This window comes from Lactuca serriola, chromosome 6 (assembly GCF_051521515.1).
Source record: "Lactuca serriola cultivar US96UC23 chromosome 6, Lser_US96UC23_V15, whole genome shotgun sequence".
Taxonomy (NCBI): Eukaryota; Viridiplantae; Streptophyta; class Magnoliopsida; order Asterales; family Asteraceae; genus Lactuca; species Lactuca serriola.
The window spans coordinates 138,417,659-138,437,904 of NC_136413.1; the positions used below are offsets into that span (position 1 = coordinate 138,417,659).

The following is a 20,246-nucleotide window of genomic DNA, read 5'->3' on the forward strand; positions in this document are numbered from 1 at the left end:
CATGTCTATAAAGCACCAACCTTTGGGTCTATTTTGAGGTTTGGATCTATTTTGGAAAGGTTGGATTCCAGATCTCAAGGGTTTTATGCTTATTGGTCAAGATCTTGAGTTTTCAAGCCCTGTGGAGTGGATTTTGAGAACTTGAAGTAGCCCCAAAGGATAAAGTTGGAAACTTTATCCTTTTAGACAACATTTGAGTTTAGATCTGAGCCTTAGAGACCCTAGAATCGAAGAATCAATTGAATGTGTTAAGCTCGGGTAAACGCGATGAGTTTGCAAGCCAACTCGGTGAGTTGGTTAGGATTTTCCCGACTTTCTGATTTCTGTAAGAAGTTGACGAGTTTATTGGTGCACTCGACGAGTTGGGTAGCATGGACTGTTGACATTGACTGTTGATCTTGACCATTGACCTTGACTTTGATCATGGTTGACCAAGTTTGACTTTTGAGGGCATTTTGGTTATTTCAGGATTTTGATGGAATTGGTCATGGTGGTTGTAGACATCGAGTCGGGAGCTGAGATTTGGAGTCAGACCTTATTAGTTCTGCACTACTTGTGAGGTGAGTCTTCCTCACTGTACTTGCAGGTCAAAGGCACCAAGGCCGGCCCTTTAGATTTGATATCCTGCTATGCATGCTACAGTGTTGTAGTGATCTGTTAAGATTAGTATCCTGGTATTAGGATGTTGCTATGCTTAGTGATCTGTGAGATCTATCTGTCTGTTTATTGACTAGTTACTAGTATGTTTATCTGTATTTTTTGCACATGATTGGTTGGTGGCTGAGGCTTCACTGCTTTGTGCTTAAACCAACAGGCCAAGACATTCCAACCTGATGGTTGAGGGCCTAGGGTATTCCATCCGGAGGATGATTAGACCCATAGTATGTTGGCATTCCAACCCGATGGTTGGGGGCCTGGGGTATTCCAACCTGATGGTTGATTGTCCCATAGTATGTAGTATTATATTTATGTTGTTTGCTATGTATTTGTATTTTAGGGGGAACTAAGCTTTGGGCTTTACAGTTTTGGATTATGTTTCAGGTACTTCAGAGGATAGCGGGAAGGCGAATGCATGATCGTGCACCTCCTCATGTTTTTGTTTCATGATTTCCGGATTACTCTGATAATGAACTTGTTTTGAAAACTATTCGTAAACAATTGTGGTTTTTGGCTTTATTTAAAAGTTCAAATTTTCATGAATTTAATGAATCTTACATAATACATCAATGGAACCATCTAATTACTATAAAAAATTATATCCCAATGCATTGCACGAGTATACTGCTAGTATATATATATATATATATATATATATATATATATATATATATATATATAGAGAGAGAGAGAGAGAGAGAGAGAGTTAAGTTCTTTTAAGAACGAAAAGATTTGTAAGAACTTGTGAACTCATAATCAACTCATTATTTTTCAACAACAAAAACACAAATCTTCTCTAAATGGTGCGTCTAAGCCCTATCTAGGCTAAAAAAAAAAAAGATTTGACGATTTTTTTCTGGTTTTTTTGTATGACTGTTGATAAGCATAATCAACAGTTGTATGACCTACTGATGATCACAATCAACAGTCATATGGACTGCTGATTTCTCATCAGCAGTCTATATGGTTGCTGATTGTGCATATCCGCAGTCCATATGACTATTGGTGCTTATCAGCATTCCGTATGATTGCTGATTGTGCATACATGCAAATTTCAAAAATAAATAAAAAAATTGTTAAATCTTTTTTTTTTTTGAGCCTAGATATGACTTAGACGCACCATTTGGAGAAGATTGGTATTTTTGGTGTTGAAAAATGATGAGCTGATTATGAGTTCGCAAGTTCACATATTTTTTTGGTTCACACATTAACTCAACCCTATCCTCCCTAATAAATAAATATCTTTTTACCACATGTCCCATTTTCATTTATTTTGCCACATGTAATTTTTTGGTTATTTTAAATTAAATTTTATTCCACATGTCATTTTATGAATTTTTTATTTTATTAAACTGTAGATAGTATTTATTCAATAATAAATACATATCAATTTCATTAATGAAATTTCCTTTTAATTTCAAAATTACCAAATTAAAGATTCATTAATTTTCTTTATTTATTTATCTATATTATTTGTTTAAATTTAAAAAAGAAAAAAAACTTTAATTTTTATAATTCAATATTTTCTTATTTTTCTTATAAATTCATACTTTTTAAATATTTAGAAAATTGTATTTAGTTTTTGTTTAAATAAACTCATGTAATAAATGGGTCTCACACCTAGTATACACACACATACACACACGATTCTGCTTCGCTGAGGTCTCAAAAAATGGCGAGGACAATTCTCTGGCACCCATTTAATCAACGACAGAGTCGTCAAACCCAATACTTAGGCGTGATGCGTTCGCATGAATGCAATGTAGAAGGTCATGGTCTGTAGACACTCCGTGTATTAGTTTTTATAAACAAAATATTATACGAATCAATAGGCATCAGGTGTATTTTTGGGATTCAAGAAAAAAAATATTCTTCATTAATTTGAATAGGTTATCAAATTGTTAAAGCTCTAACATTGTCTTTGGAGAATCAAGATAACAATTTATCCGTTTATGGGACATGTGGTTTCGTCATTCAAATAAGAAGTGATCAAATATTATTTCAGTAGCACTTGAAGAACGCATACAAATTGAAAATATAATTTCTATTAATAAAGAACATTTGAATTTAAGACACATAGAAGAGAAAGCCAACATACAGAAATAATGACATATATAGCCTTTCCTTACTTCCAAATCATATTACATGATTAACAATACATTACTTATCACTATGGTACTCATAACAAATAATGAAATTACATACTCTTCCATAACATTCAAGGATCAAACAACCATTAATATATTGAATATTGATTACAGTTAGAACACAGGTACTTGGCCATTTGCTTTCTCCAAACTAATGCATTATGAATGTTGATTATTGAAGTTCTGATATCAAACAAGTTGAACATGGGCTGAAAAATTATTTCAAAAACATCATACATCCAAAGGAAAATGAAGTATCAAATGAACAACGGCTGGGCAATAATTTTCTGAGAATTTGACTGATTAATAATCATACATTTTGATAAAACATTTCGAAAACATCATACATCAATTTTCTTCAGATCTTTCTGTCTGAAAAACAGAGCAGCCGCAAATGTTAAGCAAAACCGAAAAACAGAGCAACCCCAAGTGACAACAAAAATCAAAAATCGGAGCAGCCCCAAATAGTCTATAGGTGTTTTGATGTTTTAGAGATGATATTTTGGAGTTTGATTGTTACTAAAACGGTTTAAATCTATTTAGAAATAAGTTTGTTCCTTGAACAAATGAAGGCTAGCGAGATTGCATGTTTTCGTATATAGCTAATCATTTTGTGGAAATTGAGCTAGAATAAAGAACTCCACATATGGTCATATGTATATTATTACCAATAGATAAAGGTAAGGTTTTCTACAACATCCGAATTCTTTATGTAAATTTTTGTGTTGGCTAAAGTATTTTCTTGCGTACAAAATAGAGGTCGATTTCGTTAAGTTCATATATACATACAACAAAATCATATGACTTTCTGCCACAATGATTTTCAGCGCTTTTTGTTAGTAGTTTATGCTCATACCTTCAAAAAGATTTGAGAGACCTAGCAAACTTGTGTAGTATTATTAACCTCCTTGCATATAACTAATTCAAATATCATTGACTTGAGATTGAATGTGATTTCTCATGTTATGTAACTAAAACCTAGTCAGTCATGGTATTCAATTTCCATAATATAAACTCCTATGCCTTAATTACGTCACTGTTAAGGCTACGGTCTTTTATAAGTTTTCAATGGTCGATACTTAGCATTGGTATCCGAAAGGCTTTAGGATTTCAGGTCAATGTGAAAGCATTGCAGAAATCATGCCCTTTAGACACTTGGTTTATTTGTTTTTATGAACAACATATTGTAAGAATTAATAGGAGTTAAGTTTATTTACAAAATTCAAATAAGATTCTTCATTAATTTGAATAGCTTATCAAGTTCTTAAAGGTTAATATCTATTAGAAACTCATTATTTTTGGAGCACCTTAAGCATCAAGATAACAATTTATCTGTTTATGGGACATTTGGTTTCTTCATTCAAATAAGAATCAAGCCAATATTATTTAAGTCACACTTGAAGAAGGCATACAAATTGAAAATATACTTGCTATGAGCAGAGATCGCTTGAGTTTAAGACTCAGAAGAAAAGAAAACTAACATATAAAGAGAATTTACAAAAACAATGGCATGACCCTTCCTTAGTTCATAATCGTATTACATGATTGAGGATTCATTACTTTCTACTATGACATTGAGAACAAATATTGAAATTACAGACTCTTGCCCGAAATTCGAGGATCAAATAACCATTAACATCTTGATTACAATTAGAAAACACATACTTGGGCGTTTTCTTTCTCCGAACAAATGTTAATGAAAGTTTGTGATATGAAACATTCAAGGTGCCCTCTTCGAAAATGTTTGCATAATAATCAACTCAACTAATGCAATTAAGGTGAAAAGAATTTTTTCATTTGTTACAATAATAGAGGGGGAACTTGGGGTGCATTTCTTCCTCACAAATATCACAATAGAAATCTTCACGATGATCCATGACTGGGGGGATACGTCGATGGAATTTTATGTCCTTTGCAATACCTATGACCAAGGGAATCTGGCGATCTTATTGCACAATACATGTCTAATATGAAGTTGCAAGCCTTTTTGGCATAACTTATACCTTTATAATATTTGGTGCATGCGTTACAAGGAGGTTCAGGATCAATAACTTTGAAAAAAGAATATTTGTGGGATTTATGTTTGACGGTGTTGGGTAGAAATGCACAATTGACATCGAGGTAGTACTCGCAAGTTTCACATTTATATAAAAATGTGTTGATAATAATAAGATAATCGGTGCATCTATGGTTGTTCATATGTCGCCTTGTGTTCATCAAGACAATCAAATGATTTGGGTGGAGTTGATGTTGTAATATGAGTGGTAACTCGACACAATATTTGTGGATATCGAATGAACATCCAACTATAGTATCGAAGGGAGAGGGGTCATACACACCCGTGACATACATTTATTGGATTAGTACAACTTGACATACTATTAGCTTGAGGTTGAAAATGAAGGATTAATGGATGTTCATGACTCTAATGGCCAATATTAGTTGTTTCATCATTTTCTTGAGTTAACTTTTCAATATGTTGTAGCTTCAATGGATCTTTAAATTCGCTTGACATGGGAAAATGCAACAAACCTTTTTCATCCTCATCAACCATAGTAGTACTCAGACTGGTCTGAAAGGACATATTCTTGTTTAAAAGAAAAATTCACAAACACAAAGAAAAAGAAAAGAAGTTTTGCCTTGGAATAGAAGGTTGTTCTGCATTTAAGGCACACTTGATATGGGCAAAAAAGATCTATAGTTTGGACAATGCTACAGCCAGTCATTCCGTCGGATGTATATGCTGAAAATTCGTAATAATATACAAATTTAAAGAAATTTTCAAGAAACGAATAGACGAGAACCAGCTCGTGATTAGGGTGATGGGGTAGATGGATGGTAGGGGCTAAGGAAGCACAAGTCATGTGGATCCAAAAATCACAACCATTACACTCATATAACAAGCCTTCATCCTTAGCTTTGCATGTATCGGACAACACCAAATTAGGTCTTAATTTAAGGGTTAAAGTGTGTTGTGGATGGCTTTCATGGTTCAGGGGTTCAAAAGAATAGGAAATATGTGTAAGATATTAGTGTTTTAGAAAATGAATTTTTTGATAATTGGGAGGTCTAATGGAGTGAAATCATAAAGATAACTGTTTTTGTGGAAAAAAATTTAAAAAATAATCATTATTAATCTTTTTATTTGAGCAAAATGACCTCTAATTTTGCATGGACCGCCAAACACACAATTAAAGGATACAAATAAATACTAAGAAAACACAAGAAATACATGGTTTACACAATCACACATTTTATATTCATAGGTGAACTAGAAAGAATTGTTTTTAGCATTTAATTTGAGCTTGGTTTTGGTTTATATAACACCTAATGATCAAATCCTCTCTAATAAATGGATGTTTTTTTTGCCACTTGTCACACTCTCATTTAATTTGCCAAATGTCATTTTATGACTATTTTAAATTAATTTTTTTTCCACATGTCATTTATTAGTTTCTATATTTTATTAAATTACATATAATATTTTAATGTAATAATTGCAATAAATATACCAATAAATGGATATCAATTTCATTAATAAACGTACCTTTTAGTTTCAAAATTCCTAAAATTAAAACTAATTAGTTTCTTTTTATTATTTAAATTATTTGTTTAAATTTAAAAGATAAAAAACATTTGCATTATAATAATTCATTATTTTTTTCTTATAAATTCAAAGTTCTTAACTATTTTGACCTTTATACTTAACTTTTTTTTTTTTAAAATTAACTCATGTAATACATGGGTCTCACAACCAGTTTAATAGTAAAATATAAAATAGTTGTAAAAAAGTAAACGAAGAAATTACAAAATAAAAATAAGATAAAATTAAAGTGATGATCTTTAGATTAATGTGCAATTGGCAGATGTGGCTTTATTCTCTCCATGAACGGATGTGCGCCTTTCTTCTGCATGAGTGGAGGTGTGCTTTCGTTTGCTGCCTACTAGATATAATGCCTATGTCTTATTCTTCTTTGATTTTTTTCCGGTTCAATTAATAGAAGAATGTAATGGATCTAATCGGAAAACATGTTATATGTAGTGAATCCAGATCCGATGTACTATTGCAAATTGTTATGTGATTTGGAATGGTTCTTTAACACACTAACACACACTTGGAGAAGTTATATAAGACAAGAAGAAGAGAAAGCTAATATATATATATATATATATATATATATATATATATATATATATATATAATTTATTGAAACATTCCCATATATGGCCCTTCCTTGGTTCCTAATCATATGACATGATTAAGGACCCATTTACTTATCATAAGCACATTCAAAGCATATATTGAAACTACAGACTCTACTCCGACATTCTAGGATCAAACAACCATTAATATCTTGATTACAATTAGAACACACATACTTGGGCGTTTTCTTTCTTCGGACATATGTTAATGGATGTTTATGAAATGGAACATTCAAGGTGCCCTCATAGAAAACGTTTGCAAAACGCTTAAATCGATTAATGCAGAAACGGTGAAAAGAATTTTTGCAATTGCCACAATAATAGAGGGGGAACTTGGGGTGCATTTCCTTCTCACAAATATCACAAAAGAAATCTTCAGGATGATCCATGACCGGGGGATATGTCAATGGGATTTCATGTCCTTTGCAATACCTATGACCAAGGGAATATGGTGATCTCACTGCACAATACATGTCTAATATGAAGTTGCAATCCTTACAAGCATAACTCATATTGTCAGACCACATGTTGCATGCGTTACAAAGAGGTTCAGGATCTATAACTTGCATAAGTGGATGCTTGTGGGATTTATGTTTGATGGTGTTGGGTAGAAATGCACAATTGACATCGAGGTTGAACTTGCAAGTTTCGCATCTGTATAAAAACGTGTTGCCAAAACTACCACAGCCATTACATCTATGGTAAATCTTTTGAACCCATGTGTTTATCAAGTCAAGCGAATGATCCGGGTGAAGTGGATGTTGTAATTTGAGTGGTAACTTGGCGCAATATTTGTGGAGAGCGAATGAACATCCATCTTTACAAGTATAGTATGGAAGGGATAGGGGTTGTACACAACCGAAACATACCTCTATTGAATCACTACAACCAGACATGCTGTTAGCTTGATGTTGAGGTTGAACATGATGGATTAATGGATGTTCATGACTCCAATGGACACTATTAGTTATTTCATCATTTTCTTGAGTTAAATTTTCAATATGTAGTAGCTTCAATGGATCTATAAATTCGTCTGACATAGGAAAATGCAACAAACCCTTTTCATCCTCATCAACTGTAGAAGTACTCGAACCCTCTCTGAAACCACATGTTCTTGATTAGAAACAATAAGCATTCACAAACAAAAACAATAAAATGTAAAAATATATATATATATATATATATATATATATATATATATATATATATATATATATTACCTTGCAGTGGTAGAAGAGAACTTTGCATTTAAGGCACACCTAATATGGGCAAAATATCTACAGTTTGCACAATGGTACAACCAGCCATTCCGTCGGATGTATATGCTGCATATTTCACAATAATACGCGAATTTAAAGAACTTTTCTGGAAGCGAATATATGAGAAAGAGTGGGTGATTATGATGATGGGGTAGATTAATGGAAGTGTCTAAGAAAGCACAAGTCTTGTGGATCCAAAAGTCACAACTATAACAAAGATAGAACAAGCCTTCATCCTTAGTGTTGCAAGCATCACACCGAAATGAACCAGGTCTTAATTGGAGGGTTAAAGTGTGTTGTGGATGGCCTTTGTGTTCAATCTTGATCCTTCCCTCCTCCTTGATAGCATCAGCTTCTGCCTTGCGAGCAATCTCAGCAAGACAACAATTGATGCAAGCATTAAAAAAAATGTTGTACTCAGGTTTGCTATAGAAATAACAAAACCCCTTAATTTTATGTTGATTACGACAAACATAACACGACCAATGACTGGATTTTTCATATCCGAAATCGAATACTGTTAGAGGATGCTCATATATGGAAGGAAGATTAAGAATGGGCGCAACTTGTGAGCATTTTTTATGCATAAAATGATGACATTGGATGCATCCATATACAAAGCCACTTAATATTGGGTTTTGACATGCATAGCAACCAATTACACCTGGTTTTTCATCCGCACCATGGCTGTGGATACTAGCACCTAGAATCGTCTCTACATTGACCAACTTTAATGGATGGCTTTTATGACTAAAATGATTAATCTCTGCCATATCTTCTCTCTCTTTTTTGATATCCATACAAGTTTAAATTCAATGGAAAATGGCAGACATGTAACCCTTAACATTAAAAGAGAATATATACAATATGGGTTTGAGAGGCATTAAAATGTGCACATCTCAAGACATCAACTTATATTTGTTTAGATTGCTTTGCATTCAAGTAGTGATTCAAAAAATGCTTTTTATAACATTCTTTTCTCATATACAAAGTTAACATGATGCATCATATATATATGCATTACTTTTCCAAATGGAGTTTACTTTTTATATCACAAGAAAAGAATTAAGTATCTTTCTTCTATTTTAATATGCTGAAATATTCTTATGTTTAATCGAATAGTAAAATATAAGAAATCGTTTAAAACGTCTTACTAATGTTTATTATTTGCAAATGTTTAAATATGGCCTTTGGGTTTTTATCATAAATTATATTTGATAACTTTGGCTTTAATTATTGATAAATTAATCCTTTGTATAAGCTAACGACTTAGTTACTAGGCCACATCAATTTATTACCTGAAGTGAATATGACTTCCAAACTATTCATATTGAACAAATAGAGAATATATATACATTATTAGATAAAACTCCAAATTTAATCTTGACAAATTTAATCTCGAAGACAAGACAAATATAATTGATTTCATTCCCATCATATTGAACAATTCTATCTATTTTTAAGGCTCCCCGAATCATATACCCTGCTATCATCGTGTTCTAGGCAATGACATCTCGGTCGGACATTTTATCAAACACATGGCGTGCGAATTCTATATTTCATAATCTTAAGGAATCACCATTGTTGTACGAGTTACCAATTCTGGGTCGTGGATGTCAAAAAACAAGTCTTTAACCCCCCCAAGAAAACCCATTTCAGCGTACAAATTAATTAACTCTCTTTGAATATGTGGGTTTCCATCGACACCTATTTCAATTCAGTCACAGGTACAGTCAAACCCAAATCCTTATCCTATAACTGCACAGCAGACTTGATCAAGAACGTAAATGTGTAATTATCAGGTTTATGATTTGATGTTACGATTCTTTTATAGAAATCGAAGCAGTTTTCATGAGTTGAGCTCTTAGATTAAATTTTGATCAGAGGGTTTAAAGCATGGAGGGATTTTCGCATTGGTCTAATAGTAGAATAGAAGAATCAGTATTTTTGTGGGTGTTTGCGGTCAACTGATGCAGCAAATTTGGATACACGTTCTAGGTCGTTGATGAAACCATTAAGCAGCAATTACGAGTGAATTTTTGTTGAATTTTCCATTGGTTTTGCATATTTCTACAATAGAAGTTGTTGGGATACTCAAGAATTTTTTAACTTGGTCATGGATTCCGATTCACCAAGAGAGAAGTGTCTGAAGATAGAGGGAGAGAAGAGAACGTGGTCATGGATTTTCGCTTTTGTTTTCAATCAGTGGATGTGTACTTTCACCTTTTGCCAACCAAGTGCTTGATCGAATGCTTATTGATCTTTGGTTTTCTTTAGTTAAGTTCATATCAAAACAGAACACGAGCTTGTGAATTTATACGGCTTGTTTAATCCATTTATGGTGGTTTTATCTATGAAAAAAAAGCTTCAATCATGGATTTCAAAGATTCATTGTTTTTCGTTAATGAGCTAAGTATTGAGGGGTAGCTAGTGTAGTTGCCGACACTGCCTAGCATCGAAATCTCTCCTTGAACTTTCGTGCCCTCAAACTCAATCCACGGTTGTGTTTTTGTGATAATTTGAGTGTCATGTATTTAGCTTCTAACCTAGTTCAACACCAAATAAACAAACATGCAGAAATAGACTTAAATTTTTTCAAGGAACATGTTGCCATTGGCCAGGTTCGCATGTTGCGTGTTCCATCGGCTCATCAGTTTGCAGATATGGTCAGCAAACGACCGCCTGCACCACTATTTTTCGATTTTTTTTGTATATTCTAGTGTAGGTTACATACACATGTATACTATAGGGTCCTTTGTGTTTTTATATATTGTACTTTGTATATATAAGGATGAGAATACAATGCAATCCTAAGGGGGATTATTTCCACAAACATGAAGTTCGTTGCTATTTAGGAGCTCTTGTAGAAGTTATTTCGAACATGTTATACGGGTGCTTCTTGACCGAATGTAGAATTTGTATCGGTTTTTGGTTGTTTTGAAGAATCTCTATGCGATCTCAAAAGTTTAGGAAGTTGCTTTGATGATGTTAGCGGGCAGTTGCTCTATATGGTGCTCCTGATTTGTTTACCTTTTACAAAGCCATTCTCAAGGTCCATTTATTTAATTTTTTGGTGGCCTTTTATATAAGATATTGCTATATCTCATGCATGCTGCTATAGATTTTAGGGTTTATATATAATTGCATTCAGTTCCATGTTCTCTTTGCTCTCGCTGGCCTCTTTTTCCTAACATATTGCTTGCTGTTTTCGAAAAAAGAAAAGAATAAAGATAAATGTAACACCAAGAATTTCAACAAAAGACATATATATGGATTTCATAATGGGCTTTGTCGTAAGTTTTATTTGTTTATTCTTTGGAGAAAAACTTTAAAAAATAGCCTAGAATCATATCTTCATTATCTAAACGAACCTGGAACATACCGTTGGGAAGCGATTCAATAATTAAACATTCATGAATCCATTTTTGTTCTTTCATTAAAGGTAAAACCCCCTTGAAGTATCAACTAATAGAGGAAGAACCCTATTAAACAACCCACCCTTTCTTTTTTTCTTTTTCACAAATAAGAAGTTTCCTATTGAGTTCGGATATTAGAAGGAATACCATATATAACACAAAAATTTTCCGCCTATTTTTTCTAGTCGAGCCTCTCACCCTGAGAGGTAGAAAGAATTACAATCCCCATCCCACCTAAAAGATAGATTAATGTAAAAAATGTTGTACAAAAATTTAATTGTAATTTTTTTAATGGGAAAGGGAAATAATTAAACCTCATAGATAGGTTATTTTCTTTATTTCTACATGGCTGTATCGATATGATGAATACACACACACTAGAGTGTATGCACATTGGAGGGGATTGTCTCTGATTTGTAATCGATCGATGACATGAAAGAAAGTAAAGTATTGAAGAAACAATGAATACAGAGAATGATTTAGTTGAGATCCATGAGAGTAATGAGTGGTAGTTTCAAACTATCAAACCTAAGTGAATTTTGTTAAATCATCGGTTTCAACTCCAGATATATTTACAGTTGATAACAAGAAGCTTATGTGTTTCTTCTCATTATATGGTTTTGGGGTTCATGAATCTGTAAATGGATTTCTTGACCCGTTTGTTTGCTAGTAGGCATCAGATATACGATTATAAAGTTGGGGTCTAACACAAAGTTACACCCTGTTCCCGAGTTCATTTTAAGGAGAGAAAAGAAGGGAAATGGGTGTAAGTGAAAGGAAAGTAAAAGAAATTCGTGTTCCCGAGTTTCATTAAATGAAGGAAGTGGAAGGAAATGGAAGGATCATTTTCCCTCCTAACTTTCCTTCCTATTTGGAAGGATTTGGAGAGAAAGAAAAAAATGTTTAATTTTCCTTCCACTTCTCTCCAACTCGGGAACACAAAAAACAAATTTTGTTCCCTTTCTTTTCTCTCATTATTTTCTGTTTTTCTTCTTTTCTTGTCTTTACTACAACTCGGGAACGAGGTGTTAGGGGAGCTGCTCGAGTAAATTGTTATGTTTTTCAATGACGGATGATACTTGTTTGTTGAGCAAACAAATAACTCAAATTAAACTTTTTATGCAATTGAGGATTTAACGTGTGGTTATTCTCTATATATAAGCAATTTAGCAACGGTTGTTAATTTTTTGTTGCTTACAAAGACAGAAGTGATGTGTGCTTTTGTGTTCTCTTCTGCCTGCCAGGTGCTCGATGTAATTCTTGTGGCTTATTTCTCTTTGTTTTTCCTCAGTCACTCAACTGCATGTTTCTAATTAGAATAAAAAAGAATGTAATGGATCTAACTAAAAAAACATGTTATATATAGTGAATCCGATCGAATGTACTATTGCAAATTGTTATGTGATTTGCAATGATTCTTTAAGCAACACTTAGAGAAGGTATACACATTGAAAATATGTACAAATATGATATAATAAGCAATGAGTGCTTGAACACACAACAAGAAGAAGAGAAAGCCAACATATATATATATATATATATATATATATATATATATATATATATATATATTGGGTTAAGTTCAAATGAGAACACTATTTAATGTGAGAACGCGAAAACACTACTTTATGTTACTATTCTACTATGAATTTAATGTGTATAATATTGTAGTAATAATTATAATATGAATATATTCAATTTTATATTCCTATTCTACTATAAAATTTATATATATATATATATATATATATATATAGTAATTTAGTAAATTCTAATGTGAATGTTAAATATATGATTGCTCATATATTCGGTGATGAATAATGTCATAAAGTTGTACATACAAAATTTTAATGTGATTATTAATATGTGATTGTTCGTATAATTTTTGATGAATAATGCCATATCGTTGTATATACAAAATTTATAGTAGAATAGTAACACAAAGTAATGTTCTCACGTTCTCACATTAAATTGTGTTCTCATTTGAACTTAACTCTCTCTCTCTCTCTCTCTCTCTATATATATATATATATATATATATATATATATATATATATATATATATATATATTTTGTTTTTGATAAGTATTGTGTGCCCATGTAAATGATTGTAGGCCAATCATTTGTGGTAATTTAAGAAAGTGATTTTCTTTTTAAATTAAATATAAGAAAATCAAATAAATGAGGTTTAATCAATTGACCGGTCAAACAAGGGTAGAATGGTATTTTGCCGCGTCATTTAATTAGAAAAACGGTGGATAATATGGAATGATCAACCGATAATCCAAATATCTCGCTTACTCTCATAATCAAGAACCCAAATCCTTAGGAGGTTGAAAAACATTCCGATTTATTGTAATCAGTCTTCAAAAATCGGAAGATCGTTTGTAGGTTTTCCCTATAAATATCGACATTTAACCCTAGAAAACGAAATCGACATTTGGGGGTTATATTAACGGTATTCTGCAACAATGAGGAGTACACGATCCAGTTCATTTAAGTCAAAGTTCAAGAACACAGTAGAAATGGCGTTGAATCTTGAAGACGACAATGATGATTACGTTGCTGAAACTGAAGGTAATAATTTTTTTGTGTTATTTAATGTTTATTTAGTTCGAAAAATGTATTAGAATTTAGGAAGTGTTTTTGAAAATCTTTTATATGCATGTATGATTTGTGGTCTGGAAGAAAAAATGTGTCATTTTTTCGTATTTTATTAAGAATAGTTACTGTGTATGGTATTCTGCAAGAATGTTCGGTTTATATGATCGTGGCCATGGTTGTTATTCTGCTAGAATAAGTATGCTTGTTTTACTGGTTAAAATTGTAAAGTAAATTGCTATATTTAAGTTGTTAATTAGCTTTTAAACAGGTCTTAAATTATAATGGAATCACAATTTGTATATGATTTGGTACCTAAAACTGAAAAAATCGTAGTTATTGTATGTTGAATAATGTTACATGTTTCATATTCTGATAGAATGCTCTGTGTACATGAACCAGAATAATGTTGATATTCTGGTAGATTTGTAATATTTGGAAGAAAAATGTGTCATGTTTTCGTATTTTATTAAGAAACTTGATAATACCATATAATTCATCAAAAATGTTCTGAACTTTAAAGAAAGATAAATGTGTATGGTATTCTGCAAGAATGTTCTATTTATATAATCGTGGCCATGGTTGTTATTCTGCTAGAATAAGTATGCTTGTTTTACTGGTTAAAATTATAAAGTAAATTGCTATATTTAAGTTGTTAATTAGTTTTTTTTACAGGTTTTAAATTCTAATGGAATCACAATTTGTATATGATTTAGTACCTAAAAACTGAAAAAATTGTAGTTATTGTATGTTGAATAATGTTACATGTTTCATATTCTGATATAATGCTCTGTGTACATGAACCAGAATAATGTTGATATTCTGGTAGATTTGTAATATTTGGAAGAAAAATGTGTCATGTTTTCGTATTTTATTAAGAAACTTGATAATACCATATAATTCATCAAAAATGTTCTGAACTTTAAAGAAAGATAAATGTGTATGGTATTCTGCAAGAATGTTCTGTTTATATGATCGTGACCATGGTTATTATTATGCTAGAATAAGTATACTTGTTTTACTGGTTAAAATTGTAAAGTAAATTGCTATATTTAAGTTGCTATATCGTAGTCATTGTATGTTGAATAAGGTTTCATTTTTTATATTCTAACAGAATGTTTTGTGTATGTCAACCTAAATATTGTTAATAATCTGGTAGAATTGTAATCTAATTTTTTATATTTAAATAGTTAATTAGCATGTTTAAGTGAAAAATTCATAGTTGTTGTATGTGGAATAAGTATGCAAAAAACACATTCTATTAGAATGTAATGTGTCTAAGAACTTGAACATGGTTGATATTCTGATAGCATAAGTGTATTTGTTTTACTAGTTAGCATTGTAAGATAAATTTCTATACTGAAGCAGTTAAGTAGCATTTTATATATAATTTTAATTCTAATGGAACCACAGTATGTAGATGATTAATGAATGATACTGAAGAATTGATAGTTACTGTATGTAGAATAAGGTTACATGTTTCATATTCTGGTAGAATTGTAATCTAAATTTCTATATTTAAGTAGTTAATTAGCATTTTAAAATGAAAAATTCATAGTTTTTGTATGTGGAATAAGCTTAAATGTTTCATATTCTAAAAGAATGTTCTGTGTATATGAAACTGAATATTGTTAATAATCTGGTAGAATAAGCTAGAATAAGTATACTTGTTTTTGTATTCTGATAGCATAAGTGTATTTGTTTTACTAGTTAGCATTGTAAGATAAATTTCTATACTGAAGCAGTTAAGTAGCATTTTATATATAATTTTAATTCTAATGGAACCACAGTATGTAGATGATTAATGAATGATATTGAAGAATTGATAGTTAGTGTATGTAGAATAAGGTTACATGTTTCATATTCTGGTAGAATTGTAATCTAAATTTCTATATTTAAGTAGTTAATTAGCATTTTAAAATGAAAAATTCATAGTTTTTGTATGTGGAATAAGCTTAAATGTTTCATATTCTAAAAGAATGTTCAGTGTAAGGTTACATGTTTCATATTCTGGTAGAATTGTAATCTAAATTTCTATATTTAAGTAGTTAATTAGCATTTTAAAATGAAAAATTCATAGTTTTTGTATGTGGAATAAGCTTAAATGTTTCATATTCTAAAAGAATGTTCTGTGTATATGAAACTGAAAATGGTTGATATTCTGCTAGCATAAGTCGACTTGTTTGACTATTAAACACTCCTAAATAGAATGTGATATTATATATGAGTGTGAAATTTGATTGTATGAATCTGATAGAATTCTAAATTAAATGTATATGATTCTTGTAGAGTTAGCCTACTTGTTTTATTAGTTAACTCTGTAATGAAAATTTATGCTATCTATTGTTTGTTGTAGCAGAACAAATTCAGGAAGAAGAACATTTGAACCAAGAAAGAAGGTCAAAGAAAAAACTTAATAAATCAGTTGAACAAAAGACAACTCCTAAACCTTTAAATGCACTAATTCTGGAAAGAGAGATAAGGTCGAAGAGGCAATTTGATAGAGTTCTAATTGTAAAACATTTAAGAAATAAGGGAATTGTTGAAACTGTCAAAGAAGAAAAAGAAGATAATGTTAGAAAAACAAATAAGGAATACCCACCTGGTTTAAGTTACCTTCCAACCAGAATGAAATGTGATAACATCACTACAGCTGTTATGGGAATGTCGCCGGAACAGAAACAAGCAATCTTGAGAATGGGTTTTGGATCAATTCTGCAAGTGAATATTACAAGTTATCCGGGACAACTTAGCTACTATCTTTTAGATGTTTATGATGCAGATAGTAAAAGACTTGTCCTACAAAACTCTGTTATTGAGATAAGAGAACAAAAGTGCATGATATGATGGGGTTGCCATTTGGTGGAGAAGACATCAATGAGTTACCATTGTGTGATAAGGGAAATCAAATTCTAGAAGAATGGAGGGGACAATATAGTGGTGATAAGTTCAATGGTGAGGAGTATTTAAGAAGGATTCAAGCTACAACGAAGGATAATTTGATGTTTAGGCTGAATTTTTTGACCCTATTTGTTAACAACTTCATAGAGTCAATGTTGATGGGAACAAATCAAATAAAAGTGGTAAGGAAGTTGGTGTTGGTAAAAGACTTCTCAAAGTTAAATTGGTGTAAATATATGCTTGATTGTTTGGGATCTAGAAAAAAACTATGGAAAAGGGATGACAAATTAAGCTACTACAGTGGTCCTATTTACGCTTCTGATTGTAAGTTTGAAATATTTTTATATGAATGTATATATTTCGTATCGATTTATTATCGATGTATTGATTAAGTTAATGTTTTTTTTTTCAGTTAGTGTACGTGTATAACATGAAGTATTCTATCAAGATAGACAAAAGGCTTCCTTTTATTGGGCATATAAACGGTGCTAAATTGTTAGAGGTTCAAAAATTAGAAATCAGTTTGGGAGGGTTCGGGAGGCAGTTTCGGGATGAGCATGATGATGTCGATATGGGCGATGAAACAGGAGCTGAAGAACAACAAATGCTAAGCTTTAAGTGGGATTTTGGAGATGAAGATGTAATATTATGGTAGATTATGAAGTAAATATTCTGAAAGTAATAGTTAATGATATATTCTAATGGAATATATAGTACACATTTTTGTAATGTTATCATTTATTAATTATATGTGTTTCAGGCGTACGCAACTGTTATAGAGCATAGTTATGGGGTTATTGTAACAGAGAAAAGTACTATGGAGGTTGCGTTGAAGGATGGGTTGTTAAAATTCCCTCATAGTGTGGTGCTGAATGAGTGGATGGAGAAAATGAATGATCTTTTTAAGGGAGAGTTTGAAGGGGCAGGTAACAAAAAAGTGCATGAGCCAGCCTGCTTTAATGAGGTAAATATGAATGATGTAGGTGATGGAGGTGAAGGAAATAGTTCACCTGTTAGAGGATTGATACTTACTGAAGTAAATACTGAAAAGGAAGACAATTATACCACACCTGTTGATACGACTTCTTTAAAAATGACTCAGTTTCATCGACTTCCAGGGGTGAATGAGGAAATGATCAAGTTGTTGGAGGAAACTGAGTTACAAGTGTATAAAAAGAAAAAGCAAATGTCAGTAATCAGTGGGGATAATCTGGTAGGAAGAAATATAGGAGAAGCTGTTGATAATGCTGGAGGATATGATGATAATGACAAAAGGGAAAAACGTATTCCTAAAAAAGCAAAAGTATTTCATTCGCCCTATATTGAAAGAATTGTTAAGGTTGGGGAAAAACTGTCTAAGGATGAAACATGGATATGCAATTCAGTTTTTGCATCTACAAGAGATGATGGGTATGTATTTATATATATGTTTATATATGTGTCACCTATTATATTTCTATAATTTTAAAATGAATGTTTTAAGATTGATGTTATACATTTTTTTTTTCACAGGGATGAGATTTGGGACATTGGAACAGGTCATTTGCTGCACTAGGGTTTTGCATATCAATTTAATCATGGAATGTTTTTGCATTCTAAAATAATTGATTGTTGGGCTGCGTTTTTAAATAAAATGGAAAACTACAAGGATGAATCATCGCTTTCAAGATTTTTCTTCGATACAACTATTGTGGTATGAATTTATTTTGTAAAAAAAATTTTAATTCAAATTTATTTATGTAGAATTAATATTGATGTTGAGTTGGGGTTTTTCAGACAGAAGATATATTGAATGAGCTAAAGCGGAAGATATGAAATGTAGGCTTTTTGCTACTTTATTGCGAATCTACACTAAGAAATTTGATGTGAAGCCAAGTTTTAGAGACGTTGCACTTGTAAGATTATTTTATAAATATAATATTTGTGGCATCAATTAATATTAACTTAACCTCTTCTTTTAATGTGTACAAGGTTTTCTTTCCAATAGTTGATGATGGAAAGTATTACTTACTCATCTTTGATCTGAGATCAAGTTTGTACTACATAGTAGATCATGTGAATAGAATAGGAACTTTGGAAAGAAAGTATGACATGATACCAAACCTGGTGGTAAGATAATCAATAAATTTCTGATTAATAGTTTTCCATTCTAAGGAATATTATAAGATTATTTTTTATGTATCTGTTGTAATTAATGCCAGAAAAAACTGTTTTGCAACTACTTGACATCACAACATCATCCAATGGCAAAAACGTTAACTTTTAAAGCAGCACGTGTGATGAACATATCTTGGCTAGTCGAAAAAACTGGAACAGAATGTGGAATATACCTCATGAGGCATATGGAAACGTACATGGGGGAATATGAAGGGCGTTGGGAGTGTGGTCTTATAGGTAAAATGCCTGCTGATGTGAGTGCTACAATTAAGCTAAGGACGAAATACATGGCAAGATTGTTGACATCTGATTTCAATAAGTTCAAGAGTATGATAGTTAAAGATTTTGAAGCGTTTCATAAGCTTGATATTTTGGAACAAGATATGCTTCTAAGAGAGTCAGCTGAAAACAGGAAGAAAAAAAGAAAAACAAAGGGTCGTAGGTAAGAATTTGGCGTGGTATTTAATAAGTTGACAGATAAACTTTGATATGTCATGAGCTGAACTTGTTTTTTTGAATGTTGAAACATGACTCTGCCTTATGTTAGATGTTTGAAAAAGTAGATTGTCTATCAGACGTTATGAAGTAATGTTATCAATAGTATTCGATATATGTTATAATGGAATGTTAATTTTCGTATAATGGGTGTCTTGATGCGTTGTTTAAATTCTGGGATGATGATGTTGTGCATTGTGAAAATTAAAGGTTCTTGTTAGTAATGTAGTTTTCATATAATGCAAATTAATATTACTAATGCATGTGTTGATGTTTTTTTGTTTCTAATAATCTTGTTAATATAATTCAATGTTGTGGTTAATAATGTTTTGTGACTATTGTGAATAGAATATTCTTTTTACAAATTATATGATGATGATGCAAGGTAGTATTTGTTATGATTCTGGTAG

General features: G+C 31.5%; 1 protein-coding gene across 1 annotated transcript; it reads right to left on the reverse strand.

Annotated features, from left to right (window-relative positions):
* Window positions 1-7,027: 7,027 nt before the first annotated feature.
* LOC145056948 (uncharacterized) lies at window positions 7,028-9,124 on the reverse strand. The gene is made up of 2 exons (XM_079004689.1): window positions 8,228-9,124; window positions 7,028-8,105 (listed from the first exon to the last, which is right to left on the reverse strand). The coding sequence occupies exons 1-2, from the start codon at window positions 9,064-9,066 to the stop codon at window positions 7,076-7,078; spliced, it is 1,869 nt and encodes a 622-aa protein (XP_078860815.1). The 5' UTR covers window positions 9,067-9,124; the 3' UTR covers window positions 7,028-7,075.
* Between the last annotated feature and the right edge of the window lie 11,122 nt (window positions 9,125-20,246).

Excerpts from the sequence above, each read along its gene's own strand:
- LOC145056948 (XM_079004689.1), bottom strand. The coding sequence starts at position 9,066 with ATGGATATCAAAAAAGAGAGAGAAGATATGGCAGAGATTAATCATTTT. Across the intron at positions 8,106-8,227 it reads TTCTCTTCTACCACTGCAAG|AGAGGGTTCGAGTACTTCTA; the intron begins GTAATATATATA and ends ATGTGGTTTCAG.